Source organism: Microcebus murinus, chromosome 6, assembly GCF_040939455.1.
Source record: "Microcebus murinus isolate Inina chromosome 6, M.murinus_Inina_mat1.0, whole genome shotgun sequence".
Classification (NCBI taxonomy): Eukaryota; Metazoa; Chordata; class Mammalia; order Primates; family Cheirogaleidae; genus Microcebus; species Microcebus murinus.
Genome location: NC_134109.1, coordinates 98,108,001 through 98,131,777, shown reverse-complemented (window position 1 = coordinate 98,131,777; position 23,777 = coordinate 98,108,001). Strand labels below are relative to the sequence as shown.

At 33.3% G+C, this 23,777-nt stretch overlaps 1 protein-coding gene across 5 annotated transcripts in view; it reads left to right on the top strand.

Annotated features, from left to right (window-relative positions):
• VPS13C (vacuolar protein sorting 13 homolog C) overlaps positions 1–23,777 on the top strand; it is a 165,730-nt gene that overhangs the window by 130,092 nt on the left and 11,861 nt on the right. For all 5 annotated transcript variants that reach the window (XR_012919788.1, XR_012919789.1, XM_076004438.1 and 2 more), the window contains 15 exons: positions 857–1,092; positions 7,264–7,405; positions 8,408–8,548; positions 9,545–9,626; positions 9,746–9,815; positions 10,418–10,529; positions 10,657–10,770; positions 12,682–12,821; positions 14,790–14,871; positions 15,861–15,974; positions 16,690–16,765; positions 18,163–18,326; positions 19,968–20,013; positions 22,690–22,813; positions 23,192–23,306. Coding sequence is in view for 3 of the 5 variants with exons in the window: in XM_076004438.1 (XP_075860553.1) it covers positions 857–1,092; positions 7,264–7,405; positions 8,408–8,548; positions 9,545–9,626; positions 9,746–9,815; positions 10,418–10,529; positions 10,657–10,770; positions 12,682–12,821; positions 14,790–14,871; positions 15,861–15,974; positions 16,690–16,765; positions 18,163–18,326; positions 19,968–20,013; positions 22,690–22,813; positions 23,192–23,306 (1,758 nt within the window). In the remaining 2 variants the exon portion in view is untranslated. The remainder of the gene's footprint in view (positions 1–856; positions 1,093–7,263; positions 7,406–8,407; positions 8,549–9,544; positions 9,627–9,745; positions 9,816–10,417; positions 10,530–10,656; positions 10,771–12,681; positions 12,822–14,789; positions 14,872–15,860; positions 15,975–16,689; positions 16,766–18,162; positions 18,327–19,967; positions 20,014–22,689; positions 22,814–23,191; positions 23,307–23,777) is intronic.

Sequence of the window (23,777 nt, the reverse complement as noted above, 5' to 3'; positions counted from 1 at the left end):
TTTATAGTTTACAAAGAAAATTCACCTTCTTAATAAGTAGGTATTTTAGAAATTTGACATTAAGAGTTAAAAAAATTAGGCTACTTTGACCATATAATATACCTCAAAAGTAATAAAATTTAAATGATAGCATTCAGCTATTCCTATGATCTTGATACATCATCTGTTTTTTTTTTCCCCAAGAAAGCATGAGATGAAAAATATATAGCATGTACTTGTACTGCCTATTGAGATGACCTGTTGTTATATTTATATGAAGCTCAGAATGAAGAGGCATTTATTATTATTATTTTAGCCTCTGAAAATAGTGACCAAACCAAGTCTGGTATTTTTAAGTGCTATATGTAGTCCTCATCGAAGAAGACTATTCTTAGTGAAGTTTAGTACAAACTGATCACCGTAGTTGACTATTTGACAATGTGATTTACATAAATATTTCCTTTGTTATAGATTATTACAACATAGAAATAAACTAAGTTAGTTTTGCCTGAGATTACTTTTCTAATAAAGTCGTGAACCATTCTGTTCTCCAACTTGGAGACAAGTTATCATGTTATGGCATTGTTGCCACCAAAGGATACTTTTGTTCCTGCTCAGTGCCCTTTGAGCACTAAGTAGGTAACTCAAATTAAGGTATAAAAAACTAAGCACTACTAATCTTAGTCACTGTTGGAAAGTTATTGGTAAGTATGTTTTAAAGTAGATTATAGCTTTATTTACATCATTTTGATGGTTACAGTTTTTCAGTTTATATGCTTTTCAAACTTTTCTAATCTTTCTCAGTTACCATAGTTCAATTTCATGTAATAAAAACTTCCTATGTGTAGGTTTAACAAAAAGTCTTTATTTTTCTAAGGATGAATGTGGACAGTTTCCCTATGATGCAAACATTCAGATACACTGGGTATCGTTTCTGGATGGGCGCCAGAGAGTTTTGCTCTTCACCGATGATGTTGCCTTGGTTTCCAAAGCACTGCAGGCAGAAGAAATGGAACAGGCGGACCATGAAATAACCTTGTCTCTCCACAGTCTTGGGCTTTCACTGGTTAACAATGAAATCAAACAGGAAGTTTCGTATATTGGAATAACCAGGTATGTAAGAAGAAAAATATGCATCAGAAACCTTTAAAGGGCATTGAGCTTATAATATCCAATTTGATGAGAGTAAACTGATACCTGATCTGAATTTCATGTGCTGTACATTCATTCAGTAAAACTTACTGAATAATAGTGTGAACTGATAGTTAAAAAGTCCCAAGGATAGAAAGATGACTAGGTTATTGTCTTTGCCTTCACAATACTTGTTGATTGGTGCAGAAAAAAATGGTTTGCTGCTTTCTTTGTTGTTTGAATATGTTTTTTAAAATGATTTATAAAAACACTGAGAAATTATACAAAGATAGATGTACATGTGCAATAAAAATACAGAAGTAGGAGTAACTACTTTGTTTTGTGCAGTAGAAGTTGGAAAAAAAAGGCATGGGTCAGGGTAAAGCAACATAAATAAACTGGAAACATGTTCATAGAGAATGCAGTATTTGGTATGAGTATTTCATCTTTTATGGGTAGTCATTTAGAACTCTGTAATACTTATGGGACCACTTATTTTCTCTGGTTCTGTTTATACCTGTGTAAAAAATACATTTGAATATTTATTTGGTTTTTTAAATGACAATTTAGTAGAAGACTCATTATTTTTTTGGAGGCTGATGAGTGGAAAGGTTAACATGGTACCAAATATAACCAGCATGGGATCTATCAATAATCATGTGTTGAGGGAATTAAAAGCAAATTAAGAAGAAAATTAAGTAAATAAAGAGAAAGTGTATGTAATTCTCTTTGTACAGCACCTGACAAGTTACAGGTTCTATAAATGGTATCATATATACCATTAGTATAATATTAATATATTTATGTTTATATAAGTAGTATATTGTCTCTTGGTTATACAGTTCAGTATTATATAGTATTTTTAACTAAATGTGAAAATTATATTTAGTCATATAGATCTAATTTTCTCTTTTGTTCTTTGATATAACTTCCTTTTATTATTACAGATGCTATTGTATTTTGTCAGGTTGGCCTTTATATAAGGACATTTTGAAAATTCATCTAAAAGAACTTGATTGCCTTTTTTCTCACATGGTATACAATTCAATAAAATCTAGGTTTTGAAAGAAATAATAATCCAGTTACATAATTTTTTAAAAAGACATTTTTTTAAAAGCAGCTTTAGATCTAGAGAAAAATTGAGTATAAAGTATCAAGTTCCCATATACACACAACCCTGTTTGCCCTATTATTAACATCTTACCTTGGTGTGGTACATTTGTTACTATTGATGAGCTAATATTGATACTACATTAGTATTATCTAAAGTCTGTAGTTTATATTAAAGTTTATTCTTTGTGCTGTACATTCTGTGAACTTTGACAAATGTGTAGTAACATGTATTCACCATTACAGTGAAGTAGAGTAATTATAGAGTAGTTTCACTGCCCTGAAAAGTCTCCTGTCTTCCTCTTGTTAATCTCTCCCTCCTACCCCCAAACCCCTAGAAACTACTGATCTTTTTACTGTCTCCATAGTTTAACCTTTTTCTGAATTTCATATAGTTAGAATCATGTAATATGTAGCCTTTTCAAATTGGTTTCTTTCACTTAACAGTATGCTTTTAAGGTTCCTCTATTTTCATGGCTTGACAGCTCATTTCTTTTTCTCATTGAGTAGTATTCCATTGAAGGAATATCTGTTCAACTATTGAAGGACATCTTGATTGCTTCTACATTTTAGCAAATATGAATAATGCTGCTATAAACATTTGTGTTAAGGTTTTTGCATTGGCATACGATTTCACCTCTTGTAGGTAGGTAAATATCAAGGAGTGTGAGTGCTGGTCATGGATAAAAGTGTGTTTAGTTTTGTAAGACCAAACTGTCTTCCAAAGTAGCTGTACCATTTTGCATTCTCATTAGCAGTAAATGAGAATTGTTCTACATCCTTGTCAACATTTGTCAGTGGATTGGATTTTAGCCATTATAATCAGTATGTAGTGATATCTTGTTGTCATGTGTAGTTTCCTGATGACATATCTTGGTGAGCATCTTTTAATATGCCTATTTACCATTTGTATATTTTCTTTCATGAGCTTCCTGTTCAGAATAATGCCTTTGCATTTATTCCAAAGATCAGTTTCTAAAAATACAGCTACTTAAATGTATTTCTTTGAGTCTATTTCTGGGTGTCCTGTTCTGTTCAATTGATTTGTCTGTTTTTTTCAACAGTACCACACTGTCTTCATTACCATAGTATTTTAGTAAATCTTAAAGTTGTATAGTATTAATCTTCCAACTTTGCTCTCTCTTTCAATATTGTATTGGCTCTTTCGGGTTTTTTACCTTTTCATATAAACTTAGAATCAGTTTGATAGTATTCACAAATTTGCTGGTGTTTTTATTGGAATTGCATTGAATCTATAGATCAACGTGGAAAGAACTAACATTTTGAAAATATTGAGTCTTTTTATCTGTGTACATGTAATATCTCGCTGTTTATTTAGATCTTTGATTTCTTTTATCAGATTTTCATAATTTTCGTCATATAGATTATATATATATTTTTAAATTTTTTGTTTATACCTAAATATTTAATTTCTTTGGTGCTAATGTAGATGGTATTATGTTTTTATTTCAAATTCCAATTGTTTATTGCTGGCCTATAAGAAAGCAGTTGAATTGTATATTAACCTTGCAACCTTGTTATAATTGCCTATTAGTTAGAGTAGTTTTTTTTTTCTTTTTCGGTTCTTGTTGACTTTGTGGATTTTCTATGTAGACAATGTCATCTGTGAACAAAGACATTATTTCTTCCTTCCTAAATGTATTTTCTTGTCTTATTGCATTATCTAGGACTTCTAGTATAGTGTTGAATGGGAGTGGTGAGAATGGACATACTTGCCTTATTCCTGATCAAGTGGGAAAATGCCTAGCTTCTCACCATGAAGTATGATGTTAGCTATAGGTTTTTTGTAAATGCTCTTTATCAAGTTGAGGAAGTTTCCCTCTATTTCTAGTTTTCTCAGAGTTTTTATTGTGAATAAGTGTTAGATTTATGTATTTTATAGTAGATATTTTATTCACTACCTTCATTGTCTGGTATCCCCTAAACACATTTATTGAGGACATTGTTAACACTGTCATTGACTAATATCAATAACCTATATTAATTAAGATAGTATAGACTTATATTTCATCATTACGCAAGCAGTATCCTCTGACTCAAGTGTCAGCAAAGTATGGCCTATGAGCCAAGTCTAGCCTACTGCCTGTTTTTGTACAGCTTCTGATCTATGAATTATGTGTTACAGTTTTACATAGTTGAAAAAAATCCAAAGAATAATATTTTGTAACACATTAAAGTTATGAAATTTAAAGTTTGTTGCTCATAAAGTTTTATTGAAACACAGCTTTTTAATTTTTTTACATGTCTGTAGCTACTTTTGTACTGCTACTCAATGCACTACCAATCACAGTGAGTGCTTGAGTGTCACATATATTGCTGTACTGCAATATTTATATTTTATTACTAATGTAACCCATCATGTCAAAACAAGAAGAGAAAAGTGGACTCTGAATTCACTTTTTTAGGGCATAATGGAATGTGGATTATCTTCTTACCAAATTTATGGCAAAGCATTATTTTATTATGTAATGACACCAGAGTCAATGTTTATAAATTAAGTGTTATCACATTTCCAAACCACAGGAAAGCAATGGCCAGAAAAATTAGAATTTAAGGCACACTATCTCATCATAGCAGAATTTCTTCACAAAAATATAAAATACTAATGTGGCTATGTTTCGGGAGAATCCTGGGACTGTATAAAAACCAGCTGGCAAACCAAAGAGTGATTCAGACAAGTCCAGCTTGTCAGTTCGATGAGTTTACTAGAAGTTACTTACAAGGGCACTTGCTCCTGGGTGGCACAGGAATTTCTTCTATAGGAGCTTGCTTGCGTACAAAAATCCACATCTGCCCGCCCTGTGGTGTTGCCTTAAATCTCTTCTAAGTGAGTAATGCAGAGCTTTTACGTTGTGTCATCGCTTGTTCACAGTGAAACAAATCACATGTAAGCAGTACCATCATCATGCTATCATGCAATGGATGTAATGTTAATGATATTACAGTTTTCCACCAGGAAGGGATTTTAGCATTATAATTAGCTAAAAGGTACTATAGGACACCCAAAACAGCTCAGGGCCATTTGAGCCAGCTGTTTCAGGGCAAGAAAGTACCGGGCACTGTTTCTGATCCCAGTGGTTACCTTGGTACCTGCCTAATCTGCTTTGTGACAATTTTGCTGAGACTCCAGGCAAGCGCACTGTGTGGTAGGGAACCTGCATTTTTCCCTCAGGCTGCAACCAAAGTTAAGTTTCTGAGCGACTCATTTGTGAGCCAACCAAGAAAAGCCTTTTTTAATTGAATCATTTCTGATTTCAGCAGCTAAAGAAATGTGTCTTGAGAAAATGAACTTGTTTAAGGCCATTAGCCTTCCAATGAGAACAGTTGCTTAAAGAATTGAGGATGTTCAGAGCAATATCAGTAGTCAATTAAAAAAACAAGGCAAATGATGTTGAGTGTTTTTTCCTTGGCTCTTGGTGAGTCAACAGATGTTACCAGTTGTATATTTGTGGAATCAATGCTGAGTTTGAAGTGACTGAAAAGTTAGCCTATGAGTCCACCTAGAACAAATACGGGTGAGAGTATTTTCTAACACATTGAAGAAATAATACTTTAGTGTAAGCTGAAGTGGAGTCTTCTAAGATGTATTACAACTGACTGTGGGAAAAAGAATGTGCAGAGCAGAAAAATTGGACAAACTTACAAAGCTTGTGAAAATGTAAAGCATTGAAAGCATTTGTCAATAGGTACTTAGTGAAAAATATTAGATAGGATCCATCATGTGTTATCCAACCACTAGCATCAAACACTAAATTTATTCAGTCTTATGGACTGAATCATCATTTTTGTGAATTTTTGTCAGAAGTAGAAGCTGAATGTCCTGATTGGTGTTACTACACAGGAGTTTGATGACTTAGTGGCAGTAACTTTTTATTATACTCTTTTTGAGTTCTAGGCCAAGGTTAACATTTTTCCGAACAAAAAGAGCCACCCTCAACCACTGTTATTGAATAGTGAATGGGTTTGGAAATTATTTTTTGCCACAGAATTGATACTGTTTCTTAATGAATTTCAATCTAAAATTGGAAGGCAAGCAGTACTTACATGTACAACTTATACTGCAGTAAAGCCATTTCAAAGACAGCTAATGTTTGAATGACAAGTAATATCAAGCTGTTTTATATATTCCCTTTGTTGGCCAAAGTTAAAACAAGAAGCAAGATCTCCACTCTCATACATATTTTGAGAGGATATATTTTATGACCTGCAACTTCAGTTCTAGCAACATTTTTCCCAACCCAATGCAAATGCAGATTTCTACCTTTCAAAATCCTTTTGGGCAGTTGAGGAGCTTCCACCTAATTTTCAGATGGAAATGATTGGTCTGCAATGTATTGATATGCTGAAAGGCAAATATCAAGAGAAGAACTTGATAGAATTTTATAAATGCCTTCTAAAAAAGTAAATAAATGCCTCCCAAGTGATATATATGCTCAATTAAAATAATATATTCTCATAGATCGATATCAGTATTTGGCAGTACCTATCTGTGTGAAAGGACATTTTTAAAGATGCTCATTACAGAACAGCATTAACAGATGAAGATTTGCAATTGATTTTGATAATAAATAGCAGTAATTAGGTCAAATGTCACTTGCTCAAGAGAAGTTTAGTTTTCTCAGAAATAGACATTGTGTTTTTAAAAATTGCACTCAAGTATTATTTTATATTTTAAATTTCATCAGTTAAAAGCTTATGGAAGATTCTTTTTGTCTCCCGAGTACCTGAGTAATAACCTCAATTTTGTCTCAGCACACAAAGCCTTTAAAACATTTATTATATGGACCTTTGCAGAAAAAGTTTGCCAATTCCTTAATTAATTGATGTTAATGTATGATAAAAAAATTTTCTTTCCCACCCCCGTGTCTTTATGTAATTTTGCAACACAGTTTTTAAAAAAATCGCTTGTTGTCAATATAATTTTTATAGAAGGTTGATAGTTACAATAATCTGGAGTTGAATAAAAGTTCCACAAACCTAAATATGTATTCCTGATTTAATTTTCTTTGTGAATTATTTTAGTTCTGGTGTTGTTTGGGAGATGAAACCAAAACAGAAATGGAAGCCATTTAATCAAAAGCAGATAATCTTACTGGAACAATCCTATCAGAAATACCAAGTTTCAAGAGACCATGGCTGGATTAAGCTAGACAGTAATTTTGAGGTATATCAAAATCTTTTTGTTTTGATTTTTATGTGTGTATTTTGTTGTCATGGTGGTGATAGTAAGTAAAATTTTAATGCCCAAGTAAAGATGTGTGCAGAAACTGATAATATATTAGTATATTTTCAATTAAAACATATTGTTATTAAATCATATACTATGAAATAGGATTAAGCCTGTTTTTCTTCTGTATTTTTATAATTTGTTCTATTTACAAATCAGTTTCATGGAACTTGTTTTGTTTTCAGTAAGATTATAGAGAAGTTAAGATTTGCTTATTGAAACATTTTCTCTTATGATTTGAATGATACTAATATATATGACTAAATAAATATAGGTTATTGACAGAAAATATACAAAAACCTGCTTAATTCCATTCATTAAATGTGAATGATTGTTGGATCTAGGCATCCACAAGTAAAGGTGTGTCCTACATGGGTTCTTACATAGTTAAAAGTATAAGTCACTCACCTTTGCTTCAAGAAGACTCCAGAAATTTGACTGCAATTTCCAGTTTGGAGTGATTCAATCATGCAGTTTGCTTACTCTTTGTCTTTGGTGTCTGATCGTTCAGTTTGCACTGGTTGCCAGTTATGTTCCCTACCTAGCCCCATCAATGTTAGCTGTACTTTAATGAAAAAAAACTATATAATTAGTGTTACAGATAAACAAGCTGTGAACTATTCAATGTAAAACTAAGTTGAAGAACCATCTGAAATTATCCTTTACTATTGAATTTTTTTTACATAAAGCATGTTTATTTTAGAACAATTTCTGTAACTAAAAAGTTTCACAATTGTTTTCTTGTTTTTCTAATAACTTTGTTAGAACAGTTATGCTTCTGCTTCAAAGATTTCAACTGTAGATCACTTGAGAGAGATCTTTTGGTGAAACACATAGATAAAGATAATTTTTTCTTTCAATTTGATAAATAGATATTTAAAATGGAATAGCTACTGCGCTAAGACCAGCTCATCACAAAACCATGTGCTTTTTTTCCAGGTCAATTTTCATAAAGTTCCAATGGAAATGCGCCTCCCTATTCGGTGCCCTATAAAACGAGATTTTTTATCAGGGATTCAGATTGAATTTAAGCAGTCTCGTCACCAAAGAAGTTTAAGGGCCAGGTTGTACTGGCTTCAGGTAACATCGTCATCCTCAGTTAAATAGCTATTTCTCATCACTGTGGGAACCTTGGGAATGAAATTTCTTACTGTAATTGATTTCTTTTTGTTTGGATGCTTTTTTCTCTTTCTCCCACATATCCTGTGGATTTAACATCTTACTCACAGTCTAAGTCAGGGGTCCTCGAACTTTTTAAACAGGGGGCCAGTTCACTGTCCCTCAGACTGTTGGAGGGCCATTGGAGATTGTGCGGGCGCATATTCCACACATGCGCACTGTGGGCCGGGGAGGAGTCGGCTGCTAAGCTGGACAGCAGCAGCGGAATGAACACCAATGTGGGCCGGATAAATGTCCTTGGCCGGCCTGAAGGCGGTAATCTGAGGAGGCCTGGGCTAAGTCCAAACACCTTGTGACTATTGAGACTTTTTAATTTGATCAGTTGTCATGCAAAAGTGTTTTTTGCATTGAGATTATATTATTGTTAAATGTGTCTTTGAATCTGTCTTGGGGTAGCCAAATAAGAGTTTCTATTGTCATTTTGCATGGCAAAGAGCAGAGCTTTCTTATAAGGTGATTCTTTTTGTATGCTTGCTTACTTGCTCCTCTAGGCCTCTCTCCCTTCCTTCCTTTTAACTGTTAAATACTATTTAGAACATTTTTATTCTTTTTCTACCTGTCCTCTTATTTCATAGTCTCTACTTATATATTTAAACCATAGACAAATGAAATCTCACATGATCCACAGGTACAAATATTTCTATTAAATGGTACACATACTGTACGGTGTTAATGCAGTGATGAGGCTATTTATAGTTCCCTTTATTTAAAGGCTTGTCCTTGCTGAGGTCGGTAGGAAGTTTTACAGATTAAAAATGAAACTTCTAATTGTACTATGTACACATGCAGATACTTAATTATGAAATTAATGGCTTTTCCTATAACATTTTCTTTGAAACTAAAAATTTAAATCTAATTTATTTTAAATCCTGCTAAGTTGGTCTTCTTTTCTTTCAGATTGATAATCAATTACCAGGTGCAATGTTCCCTGTTGTATTTCATCCTGTTGCCCCTCCAAAATCTATTGCTTTGGATTCAGGTAAATAAACAACATTAAGTTGAAATATAGGTATACCATATTTATAAATGTTTTAAATAGACATTAGTTTAACCTAGTATAAAGCATGTTTTTTTCATTGTGCTCCTTCTTCCTCTTAGAGCCCAAACCTTTTATAGATGTGAGTGTCATCACAAGATTTAATGAGTACAGTAAAGTCTTACAGTTTAAGTAAGTAAAGATTTCCTCTGTTTGTCTAAAGGAATTTAAAATGATAATCTACCTTGAAAATAAATTTTACTCTTTTTGAAAGTGACTCTTCTATAAAAATTATCTTCCAGCTGAACATATGAATCTACTTTTGGTCAAATAATCTTTTATGCTTCAACTTATTGTAATAATAGTCTGTACATATTTTAATGTGTAGAATTCCTTCAGCCATCTTCTACCCTTTGTAACCCCAATTAGAATATAAAATAGTATGTGAAATATAAATGATACACGTATTTGTGTTCTTTAATGTGATTGCTGTGAACTTTAAAAAATGGATAATACATGCTGTGTCATCTAGTTGTATTTGTCTCTTTTATGGCATGATAAATGTGGCCATTTGGGACTTTAATGCTAAGTTTTAATGCATCAGTATTACTTTGAGTGAAACTTTCATTCTAGTGAAAAAGTCTAAGTAGACTTTGATCTTATTAACATAATTTTAAAGAGATGAAGGAATGAGATCTTAACTATGTGGCTTTTGACTATAATCAGTTTTAACATTAAAAATTACAAAGCTTAATAAAAATCTTTTTCCATTTTTAAAAATAAATTTTCCTTAGGTATTTTATGGTCCTCATTCAGGAAATGGCCTTAAAAGTTGATCAGGGGTTTCTAGGAGCCATTGTACTGCTGTTTACCCCAACAACTGACCCTGAAGCCGAAAGAAGACGGGTAATAATTTTTATTTCTTTGGAAAAATATACAATTTTTCAAACTTTTAATCAGCCTTTTTTGAACAAAATCTAATGGTAGTAGAGAAGAAAAAAATTAAAGTAGAGATTCTTGTTTTTTTTTCCAGACAAAGTTAATCCAGAAAGATATTGATGCATTAAACACAGAATTAATGGAGACTTCAATGACTGATATGTCAATTCTCAGTTTCTTTGAGCATTTCCATATATCTCCTGTTAAGGTTTGTGGTAATTATTATTTTGAAAATTTAGTGGAATTGTTGTGGAACTTTTAAAGGATCTGTGTACAAATGTTTAATTCATTACATCACATATTTGGTGAGAATTTTGTTTGATTAATCGGAATAATTAAGACAATTTTCTGTAACATATGTACAGCCTTAATTCCCACAGAGAAACCACCAGAGCATGTTGCCTAGTCTTGAATTAATAACCCCTTTATTCAAAGAAGAAGCTGACAAAAGCATTTCTTAATTAAGCGTTGAAGTGCTTGCCAGCGTTTAATGTTTTGGTTGCACTTTGTAAGTGCTATCACCGTCTAAACAGAAAGCTATAATGGGGGTCCAAACCAGAATGTGAAAACGCTGAAGTAGGTATTATACTGTTGATGTGGTGTTTTTCCCCCTTCCAAAATTTGATTGTAACTAAGGGAGTGGAAAATTGGATACCTTTCACTTGCCTGATTTTGTGCTTTATGAATCCATTTCCTTTTCCCCTTTTGTTGTTCTTTTTAGCTTTTATTGAGAAAGGTGACTGCTTAGTAAATTCACAAATGCTGTCAACCATAATGCTCTAAACTTGTGTAATGGGCCAGATTTACAATTAAGCAACTCTTTAAAATATTGATGATCCTTTACATTCTCAAAAACTGTTTACAGAACATTATTTTCAATTGCATTCATCAGTCCATTCAGCTAAGTGAATGAATTTATAAAATGAAGTTGTTATTTTTAATTAATGTATTAGTTTGATGACATCAGACATATAGTGTCAGGTTTAGAATTGATAGTGTTTTATGTGATAGGCTATATACAATTTCTTTCTCATTATTAAGTGAAAATCAGTTATTTATGGGATTGAAGAATACTTTCAAGAAATATTTGCTGCCCATTTTCAAAGTTGCTGTGGAGGTATAATATGACTTCATGGAAGTTTAAAATCTAGGGAGGTATTAAAGTTTGATAATTTACTTACTCATATTCTTAGGCACACTAGAATTTGTGCCATGAAGTTGAATGATGAAGAATATGAACCACAATTATTGTCTTAGTCCACGGTGACTTTGTCCTACAGAAAGGCTGGCTCTCAGTCCAACTGTGCTTATTAGCTTTCATGGATCCCTACACTCCCTAACTCTGTACATGGACAGAAGTTCACATCAAAGAAAAAACCAACAAGCCAGGATTTCCTGGCCTTGCCCCAAGTTCACTTTAGCTTTATATTTATAAGTCCACTTGAGCTTTATATTGATTAGGTAATATGTGGAATGACAAAGTGGGAAGGGAGAGTCATCTGCTTTATTTATACATGTTGAATTACCTTTTGCTTGTGTCTGCTTGCACCATTGCACTAATTAGAAGCTAAATGAGAATGTGAAAATCTCATGTTTACTGAGTTGGAGGGGCCATGGAAACTGAAAACCTTATTTTTTAAAAGTGTATTTGGAAACTTAATTATCGTTGCCTTACTTGTCATGTTATTATTATTAATTGTTATGATAATTACATAATTTTCATTGTTGTTTGTGCCATAAGTGGTTTACCTTAATTGGATGAAAATAAATGATTATCCATTATTTTTACTGGTAGACTACTTGTGTGCCAGTTGACTTGTTTTTCTTCTTAAAACAATTATGCTATTTTTATAAAGTCTCCTCCATATGAATGCAATGGTACTTACATACTTCGAATAAAAGTAGAGTTCTGATTTTGGAACAGAATAATTTAGATTTTATCAAAAAGTAAAGAGAATCAAATATAAGTGGGTTTTGTATAATGTATAGAGTGACAAATAATAGCTTTCACTAAGACTCTAATTGAAAGGTACTTTTTTTGTCTCTGGAAGACCTGGTTCCTATCTATGCAATTCCTTTGTTTTTAGCTTGCGTTTATTGAACATTATTTTTCTTTTAGTTGCATTTGAGCCTTTCTTTGGGTTCTGGAGGTGAAGAATCAGGCAAAGAAAAAGAGGAAATGATTGCAATTCATTCTGCCAACCTGCTGTTGAAAAGCATAGGCGCTACTCTGACTGACGTGGATGACCTTATATTCAAGTAAGACTTCTGTCAGAGTACGTTGGGAGGCAGGTGTGCCAAGGTCAGGTTTCTGGATATTAATTCTCTCCATGTGTGCAATGTTAGCTTAGAAAAATGAAAGCCCTTACTACTCATACTTGAAGAGTTCGGCTCATTTCTAATTATACTCTTTAGATATGCTTATGTTATTCATAATGATAAGGTAGAGAGTCATGTTTTCTTTGGATACTCACATGTACATGAATATAGAATAAAATTGAATTATTTTAGTTGTATTTTATAAATTGACCATGTTTTAAAATAGGTCTACATTTATAAATATGTAGCTAGGGTGAGATTTCAGTATAATTATGTGGCAAAGTATAGATAATAAGGAATACTTGCTACATTTAATATGAGAATATGTATCTATGCCAGATATATGTAAATTAAATATTAATGTTTATTGAATTGAATTTTCAATAGTGGTATTGGAAAAAGTAGTTTCATGGTAGGAGAAAAGCCCATTTAGATCATTTTCACCTTATATGTATACTACCGAATTTCAGAGAAAACAATGGATAAAATACAAAATTCAAACTGAAAAGACTAAAAAAAAAGTTAATTGCTATCAAATCTCTGAATAGAAGATGTCTTTCTAAGTTTAAAAGCAATGAAAGAAATCCCAATGGAAATACAAGATAGATTTGACTATGTAAATATTAAATACTATACCAAAATCAATGAAGACAATTAAAAAAATAAAGTACTGGGAAAATATGACAGAGAAAGAATTAATAGTCTTAATGTTAAATGTTGATAAGAAAAACTTAAAGATTTCAATGATATAATGGCCATTGGACAATAAAAGATAATTCAATAATTCACAAAATGGAAGATGCATTGGCTGATAGTTGAAATGTTTAGCTTTATTATTTATCAAAGAATACATGATACATACAAATTATTAAAAATTTCAAAATATGAGCAGTTGTAGTACTAGAGAGGGTGAGTCTAAGAAATGGGCACTTTCTTATACTATTGACATTAAGTGGAAAACTTCATGTATCCAAGAACCTGACATATTTTTGTTGTTTTTCACTCAGTAATTCTCTTTTTGGAAATTCTTTTAAAAAATCAAAGAGTTATATTCAAAATACACATGGCATCATTAATTATTATGCCTAAAATTGGAAATGTCTGACAGTGGAACAATTATTTGTGACAACACTGCCATGTGGTAGAATGCTATACATCCATTAAAAGTGGTTATGAAGAATTTTAAATAACATATAGAAATACTTATCCATAATGTTGCATGTAAAAGTAGCATACAAAATGTTTTAAATATTTTATAATTGCATAGTAAAGAAAAGAAAGAATTCAAAATGGGAAATGAAGAAAAGAAAAAACTTTAAAATCTACTGTGTGGTGAGATTATGGTTGACTTTTTAAAAACTTTATTTTTATTTTGTAGAAACAGGGTCTCACTCTGTTGCCCAAGCTGGAATGCCCTGGCATGATCATGGCTCACTGTAATCATGAACTCCTGGGCTCAAGGGATTCTCCTACCTTAACTCCTGAGTAGCTAGGACTATAGGCATGTACCACCACACCTGGATAATTTTTAAAACTTTTTATAGAGATGAGGTCTCGCTGTGTTGCTCAGGCTGGTCTTGAATTCTTGGCCTCAAGCAATCTTCCTGCCCCAGCCTTCCAAAGTGCTGGGATTACAGGCATGAGTACTGCGCCCAGCCTATGGTTGGCTTTTAAAAATCATTTTACTCTTTATGTATTTATGAAAACTTTAAATGGAAATGCATTGTTTTTATAATAATTCGGTTACCATGCTATTAAGATATCAACAATGTTATACGTGGCAGATATGCAAAGTTAATTTTGAAAGCATTAGCTGTAATCAGATCAATTAGCTCTCGTTGAAATTTTAAGTCCCTTTTCCATCATGTAATCTTAGTATCTTTGAATCTTTCCTTTTTCTCCTTCCAGACTTGCTTATTATGAAATTCGATATCAATTTTACAAGAGAGATCAGCTCATGTGGAGTGTTGTTAGGCATTACAGTGAACAGGTAATTTCCTATCATGGTAGCTCATAAAGAATATACTTTATAAACTATCAAAACAAAACATTTGTATGTGATTGTGTAGTGTGCAGTAATGTTTACCTAATTTACCTCAATGTGCAATCTCATTACTTAGTGGTTTTCTTGAATGATTGATTTCTGTTTATTTAGTTCTACCCCTGTTTATAAACCTTTTAAAAATTTCCTCCAATTCCTTTTTCCCTTGCAAATTATATTTTCACCACTTTGGGAAGAATAGTGATTTTGGAGTCATTACACTTGATTTCTTCAGTGATTATAGTTTCTAAGTGTAATGTAGTATATTACAAGAGAAATTCTAAGCTAGTTTCCTCCCCGTGCCTCAGTTACTCTGTGGTTGATGTATGTATGCACAGAGACACAGTAGTTGTTGTAGGCTACTTGGGTACCACTGCTATACCATGGAACTTCAGGGTGACATTTCTCTTTCCTTCCACTCCTGGAACATCCTTTCTTCTATGGTGTGTATAGACATTATGGTTATTACATTAATATATTCAAATAAAGTTATATTTTCCCCTTATTTTAGTTATTGATTCTCGATCTAGTTTAATATCAATAGTCATAAGGTAATAAAAGCAACTAACAATTATTGAATTATATATTCATTTAATATGCATACTGATCCATGCACAGTCAGTGTAACCTCCTGTTTTGTAGATGAGAAGACTAAAGCCCATAGTCACTAAGTGACTTGAGTAAGATCACATAACTGCTAAATGGCATACTGTGCCTCATACATAGTTCTAATTTGAAAGCTCCATATAAAGTGTTAGCATATCACCTGGCACTTAATGAATGATCAGTTAATGAGTGTGGTGGTAGTTATGCCACACAGCTTTTCTTTAACATAAACTTAAATATTATTATGAACCTCCTTTTTTTCTGTTTCATCGTGATGTTATTTCTTACAACAGTGTTAAAAGGACTTAATTTAATTATTTTTTTTTCTTTAGTTCTTGAAACAGATGTATGTCCTTGTATTGGGGTTAGATGTGCTTGGAAACCCATTTGGATTAATTAGAGGTCTGTCTGAAGGAGTCGAAGCTTTATTTTATGAACCCTTTCAGGTATTGATCTTTCATTTATTTTAAGGATAGGTATAGAGAAATGGATGTTCTATTTTTTAATGACAAATAATAGTTTGTATTTTAACTGTATTTAGGAATGGAATGTTTAGTATTAAAATAATAAAAATATATCAATTTGATATTTTATTTAAAAGTATGTCAGATAACATGGAAAGATTTTTAGAATTCAGTGAGCATTTCTAGTATCTGGGCAATAAAACATGCCCACATTTTCCAGGATTTAATGTAGTTGTAAGGATATTTAGAGTGCTAGGTAGATTAAGATTGTGTCAAGGCTGTTCTACCACTGTGGAAAAGACTAATGGGGACATTAAAAGCAAACTTTGTTTCATATTCAAGCTTTTATCTAACCTGTTCACCTCCACTTAAAGAATCTAGGAGCTCAGTGTATGAGGGTTTTAGAAGAATAAAGCAGAGAGATAAATGGGAGAACAAGATAGTAAAAAATTTATGGGCTCTTAGTCTTGTTACCAGCACAGCTTGCTTAAGCAGTCTGATAACCTTTGTCCTGGGAGGCCAACTTCTAATTTTGATTAAAGTCAGTGATTTACACTCATCCAATTTGTGTCTTATAGAATTTGTTAAGATCATGTGGGGTGAAAGTATGTTTATAGATCTTTGCAGATTCTGTATCTTCATGGAAGCCCTGGAATATTAAATTAAAAGTCTTAAACTTATTTTATTTTTTGGCCAGGGTGCTGTTCAAGGCCCTGAAGAATTTGCTGAGGGTTTAGTGATTGGAGTAAGAAGTCTCTTTGGACACACAGTAGGTATGTATCATATGCTTGTGTATTTGTATATATTTTTATTATGTTATAAAATGCTTGGTTATGAAAAAATGCTTATATTTAATAAAAAAGAGATCACTTACCTAACAATCTCTTTTAAAAAACATGTTTCCTTGTTTTAAAATGGCAAATAAGTCAACAATGGCCTGCTAGTATTTTTCTGTGTCTTTGTAGAGTTGAACCAATGTACTTTAGTTTTCTTCTTCTTCTTCTCGATAGATGGGGAAAATTAACTTCTGCACTTTTTTATATGAGACAGATTTTTAAGCACCTGTTTAAACAATTGCATGCTGTATATTGTGGTAATGCTGTTAAAAGAAATGTGACTGACTTCTCTGAATCTTTAGTTAAAAAGTTATTTTAAATTGTCATGTAGTAATTATACATATGGGGTACAGAGTGAAATTTGATATATGTATACAATGTGTAATGATCAAATCAGAGTAATTAGCATAGACCATCATCTCAAACATTTATCGTTTCTTTATGTTGGGAACATTAGAAATTCTCTCTGCTAGCTATTTGAAAGTGTACAATAAATTGTTGTTAACTATTGTTACCTTACAGTGCTGTAGAACACTAGAACTTCTTTCTCCTATCTAGTTGTAATTTTGGATCCATTAACCAATCTCTCCTCATTCTCTTCTGTCCCCCTATAATTCTACTCTCTGCTTCTGTAAGCTCAACTTTTTTAGCTCTCACATAAGTGAGAACATGTGGTATTTGTTTTTCTGTGCCAGGCATAGTTCACTTAACATAATGTACTCCAGGCATGTCATTCATGTTGTGGCAAATGCCAGGATTTCATTTTTAATGGCTGAATGGTATTCCATTGTGTATACATACCACATTTTCCTTATCCATTCACCTGTTAATAGATTTACATTAATTTCATATCTTGGCTATTATGAATAGTGTCCCAGTAAACATGGGGGGACAGATATCCTTTTGATATACTGATTTTCTTTCCTTTGGATATATACTCAATAGTGGGATTGCTGGATTATATGATAGTTTTATTTTTAGTTCTTTGAGGAACCTTCATACTGTTTTGATAATGGTTATACTAATTTACATTCCCACCAATAGTGTGTAATAGTTCCCTTTTTTTCCACATCCTCACCAACACTTGTTATCATTTGTCTTTTTGATAATCGCCATTTTAAGTGGAGTGAGGTGATATCTCATTGTGGTTTTGATTTGCATTTTCCTAATGATTAATGATGTTAAGCCTTTTTTCATATATCTGTTGGCTATTTGTCTTTTGAGGAATGTCTTTGCAGATCCTTTGCTCATTTTTTAATAGGATTGTGGGGGTTTTTTTTGCTGCTGTTTGAGTTCCTTGTGTATTAGAGGTTTTAATCCCTATCTTTTGATAGGTGGTGCTGCGGGAGTTGTATCTCGAATCACTGGTTCTGTTGGGAAAGGTTTGGCAGCAATTACAATGGACAAGGAGTATCAGCAAAAAAGAAGAGAAGAGTTGAGTCGACAGCCCAGAGATTTTGGAGACAGCCTTGCCAGAGGGGGAAAGGGCTTCCTGCAAGTGAGTCTCCTGCTAAATCATCAAGAAATCCTCAACTTTTAAGTACACTTTAAAATATGTACTCTAGCTGGTTGTTTGAAATTTAGAATGTTACTTATGAGTCTAGGTTTAGTCAGAGTAGCAGTGATGGGAAATTGCAGACTTTCTGGTTTCCTTTTTACTTGCCTTCCCCATCATCACCACCAAATCTATCGCCCACATTTCCAGACTTGGTTTGGCATAGGGTTAAAGTAAAACTGTAATGATGACAGGTTAGCAGTAGTGGAAGATGAGGATGGAAGGAGCAGAGATGTACAGTCATGAAGGCAGTTAGAGGGAGGAGGAGGTCTTCAGACCATTTGTAATTGACCATTTCTGCAGGAGGGATGTGTGAGACTTAACTGCTGATAAACTGGGAACTGCCTTTCATTACTTTTCAGTACTTTTAAAATTATACAGGCCGGGCGTGGTGGCTCACGCCTGTAATCTTAGCACCCTGGGAGGCTGAGGTGGGAGGATTGCTTGAGCTCAGGAGTTCGAGACCAGCCTGAGCAAGAGCGAGACCCCATCTCTACTATAAATAGAAAGAAATTAGCCAAACAACTAAAAATAGAAAAAAAAATTAGCTGGGCATGGTGGTACATGCCTGTAATCCCAGCTACTCAGGAGGCTGAGGCAGAAGGATCACAAGTCCAGGAGTTTGAGGTTGCTGTGAGCTAGCCTGACACCACGGCACTCTAGCCCAGGCAACACAGTGAGACTCTGTCTCAAAAAAAAAAAACACAAACAACAACCATTAAAAAATAAATAAATAAAAAAAATTATACAGGTAATGTATGAATCCTATTTAACTATAGAGGTAATGTATGATATTCTCCTTATAATTATGAGAACTTATAAGTTCTCATTTTAATAAGTAAGTAAAACAATATAGGTAAGACTGGAGTACTCTTTACTCAGGTTCTCCTTCCAGAGGTGCCTCATCTTTTCAATTTAGTGTATATCCTTTCAGTTCAGTTTATGTTTGTTTATAAAATATACACACAGTTTTAGTTACTGCTGTTACTTGACAGTTAATAATGTATTAATGGATTTATGTATTGCTTTTGGAAATAATTTCAGGAAACTGTAACTGCTGTGTGTGACAGTGATTTGTAATGTTGTGTGTTGTGTTCTCTGAAGTGCTTTCTTTGTCAAGTTATTTGCTGTCCTTGGGAGTTCCCTTTATTTTCAATTTTCTACATTTTCACTAAGTTACCAAATCATCACATTAAAATTTATAATTATATCTTAGATATTATTTGGCTCAACTTACTCATTTTACTCATGTGGAAACTGAGGCTTACAGAGATTTTATCAACTGCCCATGGTCACATAGATGATTGGTACCAAGCCCAGATTTAAAATATTTCCACCTGCTTTACTGATTTATGTTATAAAATTTCGCTCCTGCAAAGTAATTTCACTTAAAATTTGCTATGATATAATATTTGTAAAATCGTAGTGCTTACTTATATGTATTATGTGTGTTGTTCACATTATCAAATAAGTCCTTAATTTTTTTAATGTTATTTCCAGTATGTCTGTAGAGACCTCTAGTGGTTGGTTTAAAATTAAGCACCATGTATTCAGTGGAGACTTTATGATTGATTTCTCTTTCAGGGAGTTGTTGGTGGAGTGACTGGAATAATAACAAAACCTGTGGAAGGTAGGTTGAGAAAATTTCCTTCTTTTACAAAGTCTGAAGAGTTGGTGTATGGTAAACATAATAGATGTTACTGCTGCTGTATGTTTAAGAGAATTACTGACTGGATTTTCTATTCATAGTCTTAAATTGTTTAATAAGTATATTTTCCTCAGAAAGTAGAGAGATTAAGTAGTAGACTATAATTCAGACTTTGAATGCCATTTTCAGAAGGGATATAGGTAAACTAGATTCCTTTGGGCCCTCAATGCCAATTAACTCATTTTTTTTGTTTGTTTTATCCCATTAAAAAAGTACATTGTTGGCCGGGCGCTGTGGCTCATGCCTGTAATCCTAGCTCTTGGGAGGCCGAGGCGGGCGGATTGCTCGAGGTCAGGAGTTCAAAACCAGCCTGAGCAAGAGCGAGACCCCGTCTCTACTATAAATAGAAAGAAATTAATTGGCCAACTGATATATATATAAAAAATTAGCTGGGCATGGTGGCGCATGCCTGTAGTCCCAGCTACTCGGGGGGCTGAGGCAGAAGGATCACTCAAGCCCAGGAGTTTGAGGTTGCTGTGAGCTAGGCTGACGCCACGGCACTCACTCTAGCCTGGACAACAAAGTGAGACTCTGTCTCAAAAAAAAAAAAAAAAAAAAAGTACATTGTTAATTTGATGTAATTCCTATCAAGATCCCAGTTGGTTTCTTGTAGAAATTGACAAGCCAAATCTAAAATTTATATTGAAATTCAAGAGACCCCAAATAGCTGAAACAATGTTGAAAAAGAACAAAGTAGGAGGACTTATACTTTCCAAATTTAAAACTTAATATAAAGCTACAGTAACTAAGACAGTGTGGAACTGGCACAAGAATATAAATTAGTGGCACATAATTGAGAAATAAACCCTTACATTTACAGTTAAGTGATCTTTGACAAGGGTGTCAGATGATTCAATAAAGAAAGGATAGTCTTCAACAGATGGTGTTGGAACAACTTGATATCCACATGCAAAATAAAGAAATTAGTCCCCGGTCTACACTATGTATAAAAATTAATTCAGAATGGATTAAATACCTAAATATAAGAGCAAAAATATAAAACTCTGAAGAAAATATAGGAGTAAATCTTCATGACCTGGGTTAGACAACACCTACCTAGATATGATGTCACAAGCACAAGTGACAAATCAAAAAATAGATAAATTGAACTGCATCAAGATTTAAAACTCTTATGCTTCAAATGATACCATCAAGCAAAGGAAAAGATAGTTCACAGAATGGGAGAAAAATTTTGCAAATCAAACAACTGATAATAAAAGACAAATTTAAAATATATAAAGAACTCTTACAACTTGTTAAAAAGACAAATGACCCAATTTAAAATGTACAAAGGATATGAATATACATTTCCCTAAAGAAGATATACAAATGGCCAATAAGTACATGAAAGGATGCTCAACATTATTTGGCAACAGGAAAATGCAAATCAAAACTATAATGAAATACCTACTGGGCTGGCTATAGTCAGGGTTGAAGAGGCTGTGGAGAAATTGGAGCCCTTATACACTGCTGGTGAGAATGTAAAATAGTACAGCCACTTTGGAGGAAAATAGTCTGGCAGTGCCTCAAAAGTTTAAACATAGAGTTGCCATGTGACCCAGCAATTCTCCTGGGCATTTATTAATACTCAAAAGAATTGAAAACAGGTGTTCAAACAGAAATATGTATGTGAATATTCATAGCAGCATTATTCAAAATAGCCAAAAGGTAGAAACAACCCATCACCTGATGTATGAATAAACAAAAGGTGGTTTAGCCATACACTGGAATATTATTCAGCCATAAAAAGGAATCAAGTATTGGTACAGGCTACAAAGTGGATGAACCTTGAAAACATAACACTAAGTGAAAAAAAAACAGTCACAATAGACCACGTATTTATGTGATTCCATTTGTATTAAATATCCAGAATAGGCAAATCCATAGTGATAGAAAGTATCTCTAGGCTGGTTGCCTATTGCCTAGGTCTGGGAGTGGGGAGGGGAAGGGCAGAGGGGAAGTAAATTGGGTAGGATTGTGTGGGCAGGGGTTGGGGGAAATGGGGATTGATTTTTAATGTACATAGGAGTTCTTTTTGAGATGATACACATTTTCTAAAATTGATTGTGGTGGTGGTTACACAAGTCTGAATATACTAAAAAGCATTTAATTTGTATACTTTAATGGGTAAATTTTATGGTATGTGAACTGTTACTATATTTCAATAAAGTTGTTATATTTTTTAAAAAGTATATTGCTTGAAAACTCTTTTGATGGGCAGCACAGAAAAAGAGAATGTTTTCTGGTCAATCCTTAGATCTTCCAGTGACAGGTACTGATGAAACTCTTAGATTAGTGGTTCTCAAACTTGAGCATGCCTTAGGGTTACCTCGAGTACTTATTAAAACACAGATGGTGGCCATACTGCCAGAGTTTCTGATTCAGTAGTTCTGGGGTGGAACCCAAGAATTTGCATTTTTGACACACTTTGAGCACCACTATTTTATTATGATAGGATTAAATTTAAGTTCTTTGGAAAGCCGAATTCTTGAAGTTTTCTAGGTAAAACAGTTCAGTATTTGGCTCAGGTTTTTGTTGAGTTCAAGCCTGCTTATTTTAAAATATCTTTATACATTCATTGTCCTTGGTTTTCCAAAGGTGCCAAAAAGGAAGGAGCTGCTGGATTCTTTAAAGGAATTGGAAAAGGGCTTGTGGGTGCTGTGGCTCGTCCGACTGGTGGAATCATAGATATGGCCAGCAGTACCTTCCAAGGCATTCAGAGGTAATTGAATACTATGTGCAAGGTATGTGTCTGTGTGCTAATTGTTGCTGGGAGTAGATAAATTGTTTAGATACTTTGGCTGCTTTTGAGAATCTTAAAGTCTAATTGAAAGCTATGAGAGCTTCACATAGTAGAGGGCCACCAGAAATAAATAAGAAAAGACATGTTTTTAGTGGCTCAGTTTCTCTTTTATTCGCCAAATGTTTATTGGTATCTACTGTATGCCAGGTGTGGTGCTAGACACCAAAAATGCAAAGACTAGATGACCCAGCCCCTGCTTTTCTTGTTTTGGTATTTTATTTTCTTTTAGAAAATGGTGGGAGGCTTGGAGTCATATTCTCACACATTTTCTTACACTTATACCGATGCCTTATTTAGGGCAGCAGAATCAATTGAAGAAGTGTCTAGCCTTCGTCCCCCTCGCCCGATCCATGAAGATGGCATTATTCGTCCGTATGACAGACAGGAAGCTGAGGGCTATGACTTATTTGAGGTAAACTCTGTTCTTAGTGGTCAGGAGTGAAATTGAATTTTGAAGATTTCTAGGTCCAGGATTTCGTAGGTGGTTCTTAAAGTTCCTGATTCATAAACTTCTTTGAAGGATTATACATGATTTATAGAGTAGAATCTGTTTATTTTTATTTTATTTTTTTATTTTAGTGTAACTTGTTCAATGGAAATAACTGATAATTTTTTTCTGCACAGGAGCAAGGCGTTTTTTGTGCAGAATAGATAATGTTAAAAGAAGACATAGGCTATATCACTGTATCTGTGATAGCTCATTTAGTTTACATTGTTAATTTCGGCTTCCTGCTTTGTAGCTAATTTTTGGAATTTCACTGCTTCCATTTCTTATATGCACTACTTTGTAAATTTAGATTTATTTTGGTAAATAGAACCAAAGGAGAGGAAAACAAGATGATATACTACTATCATCTGATTAAACGTTAAAAAAAAATTTAAG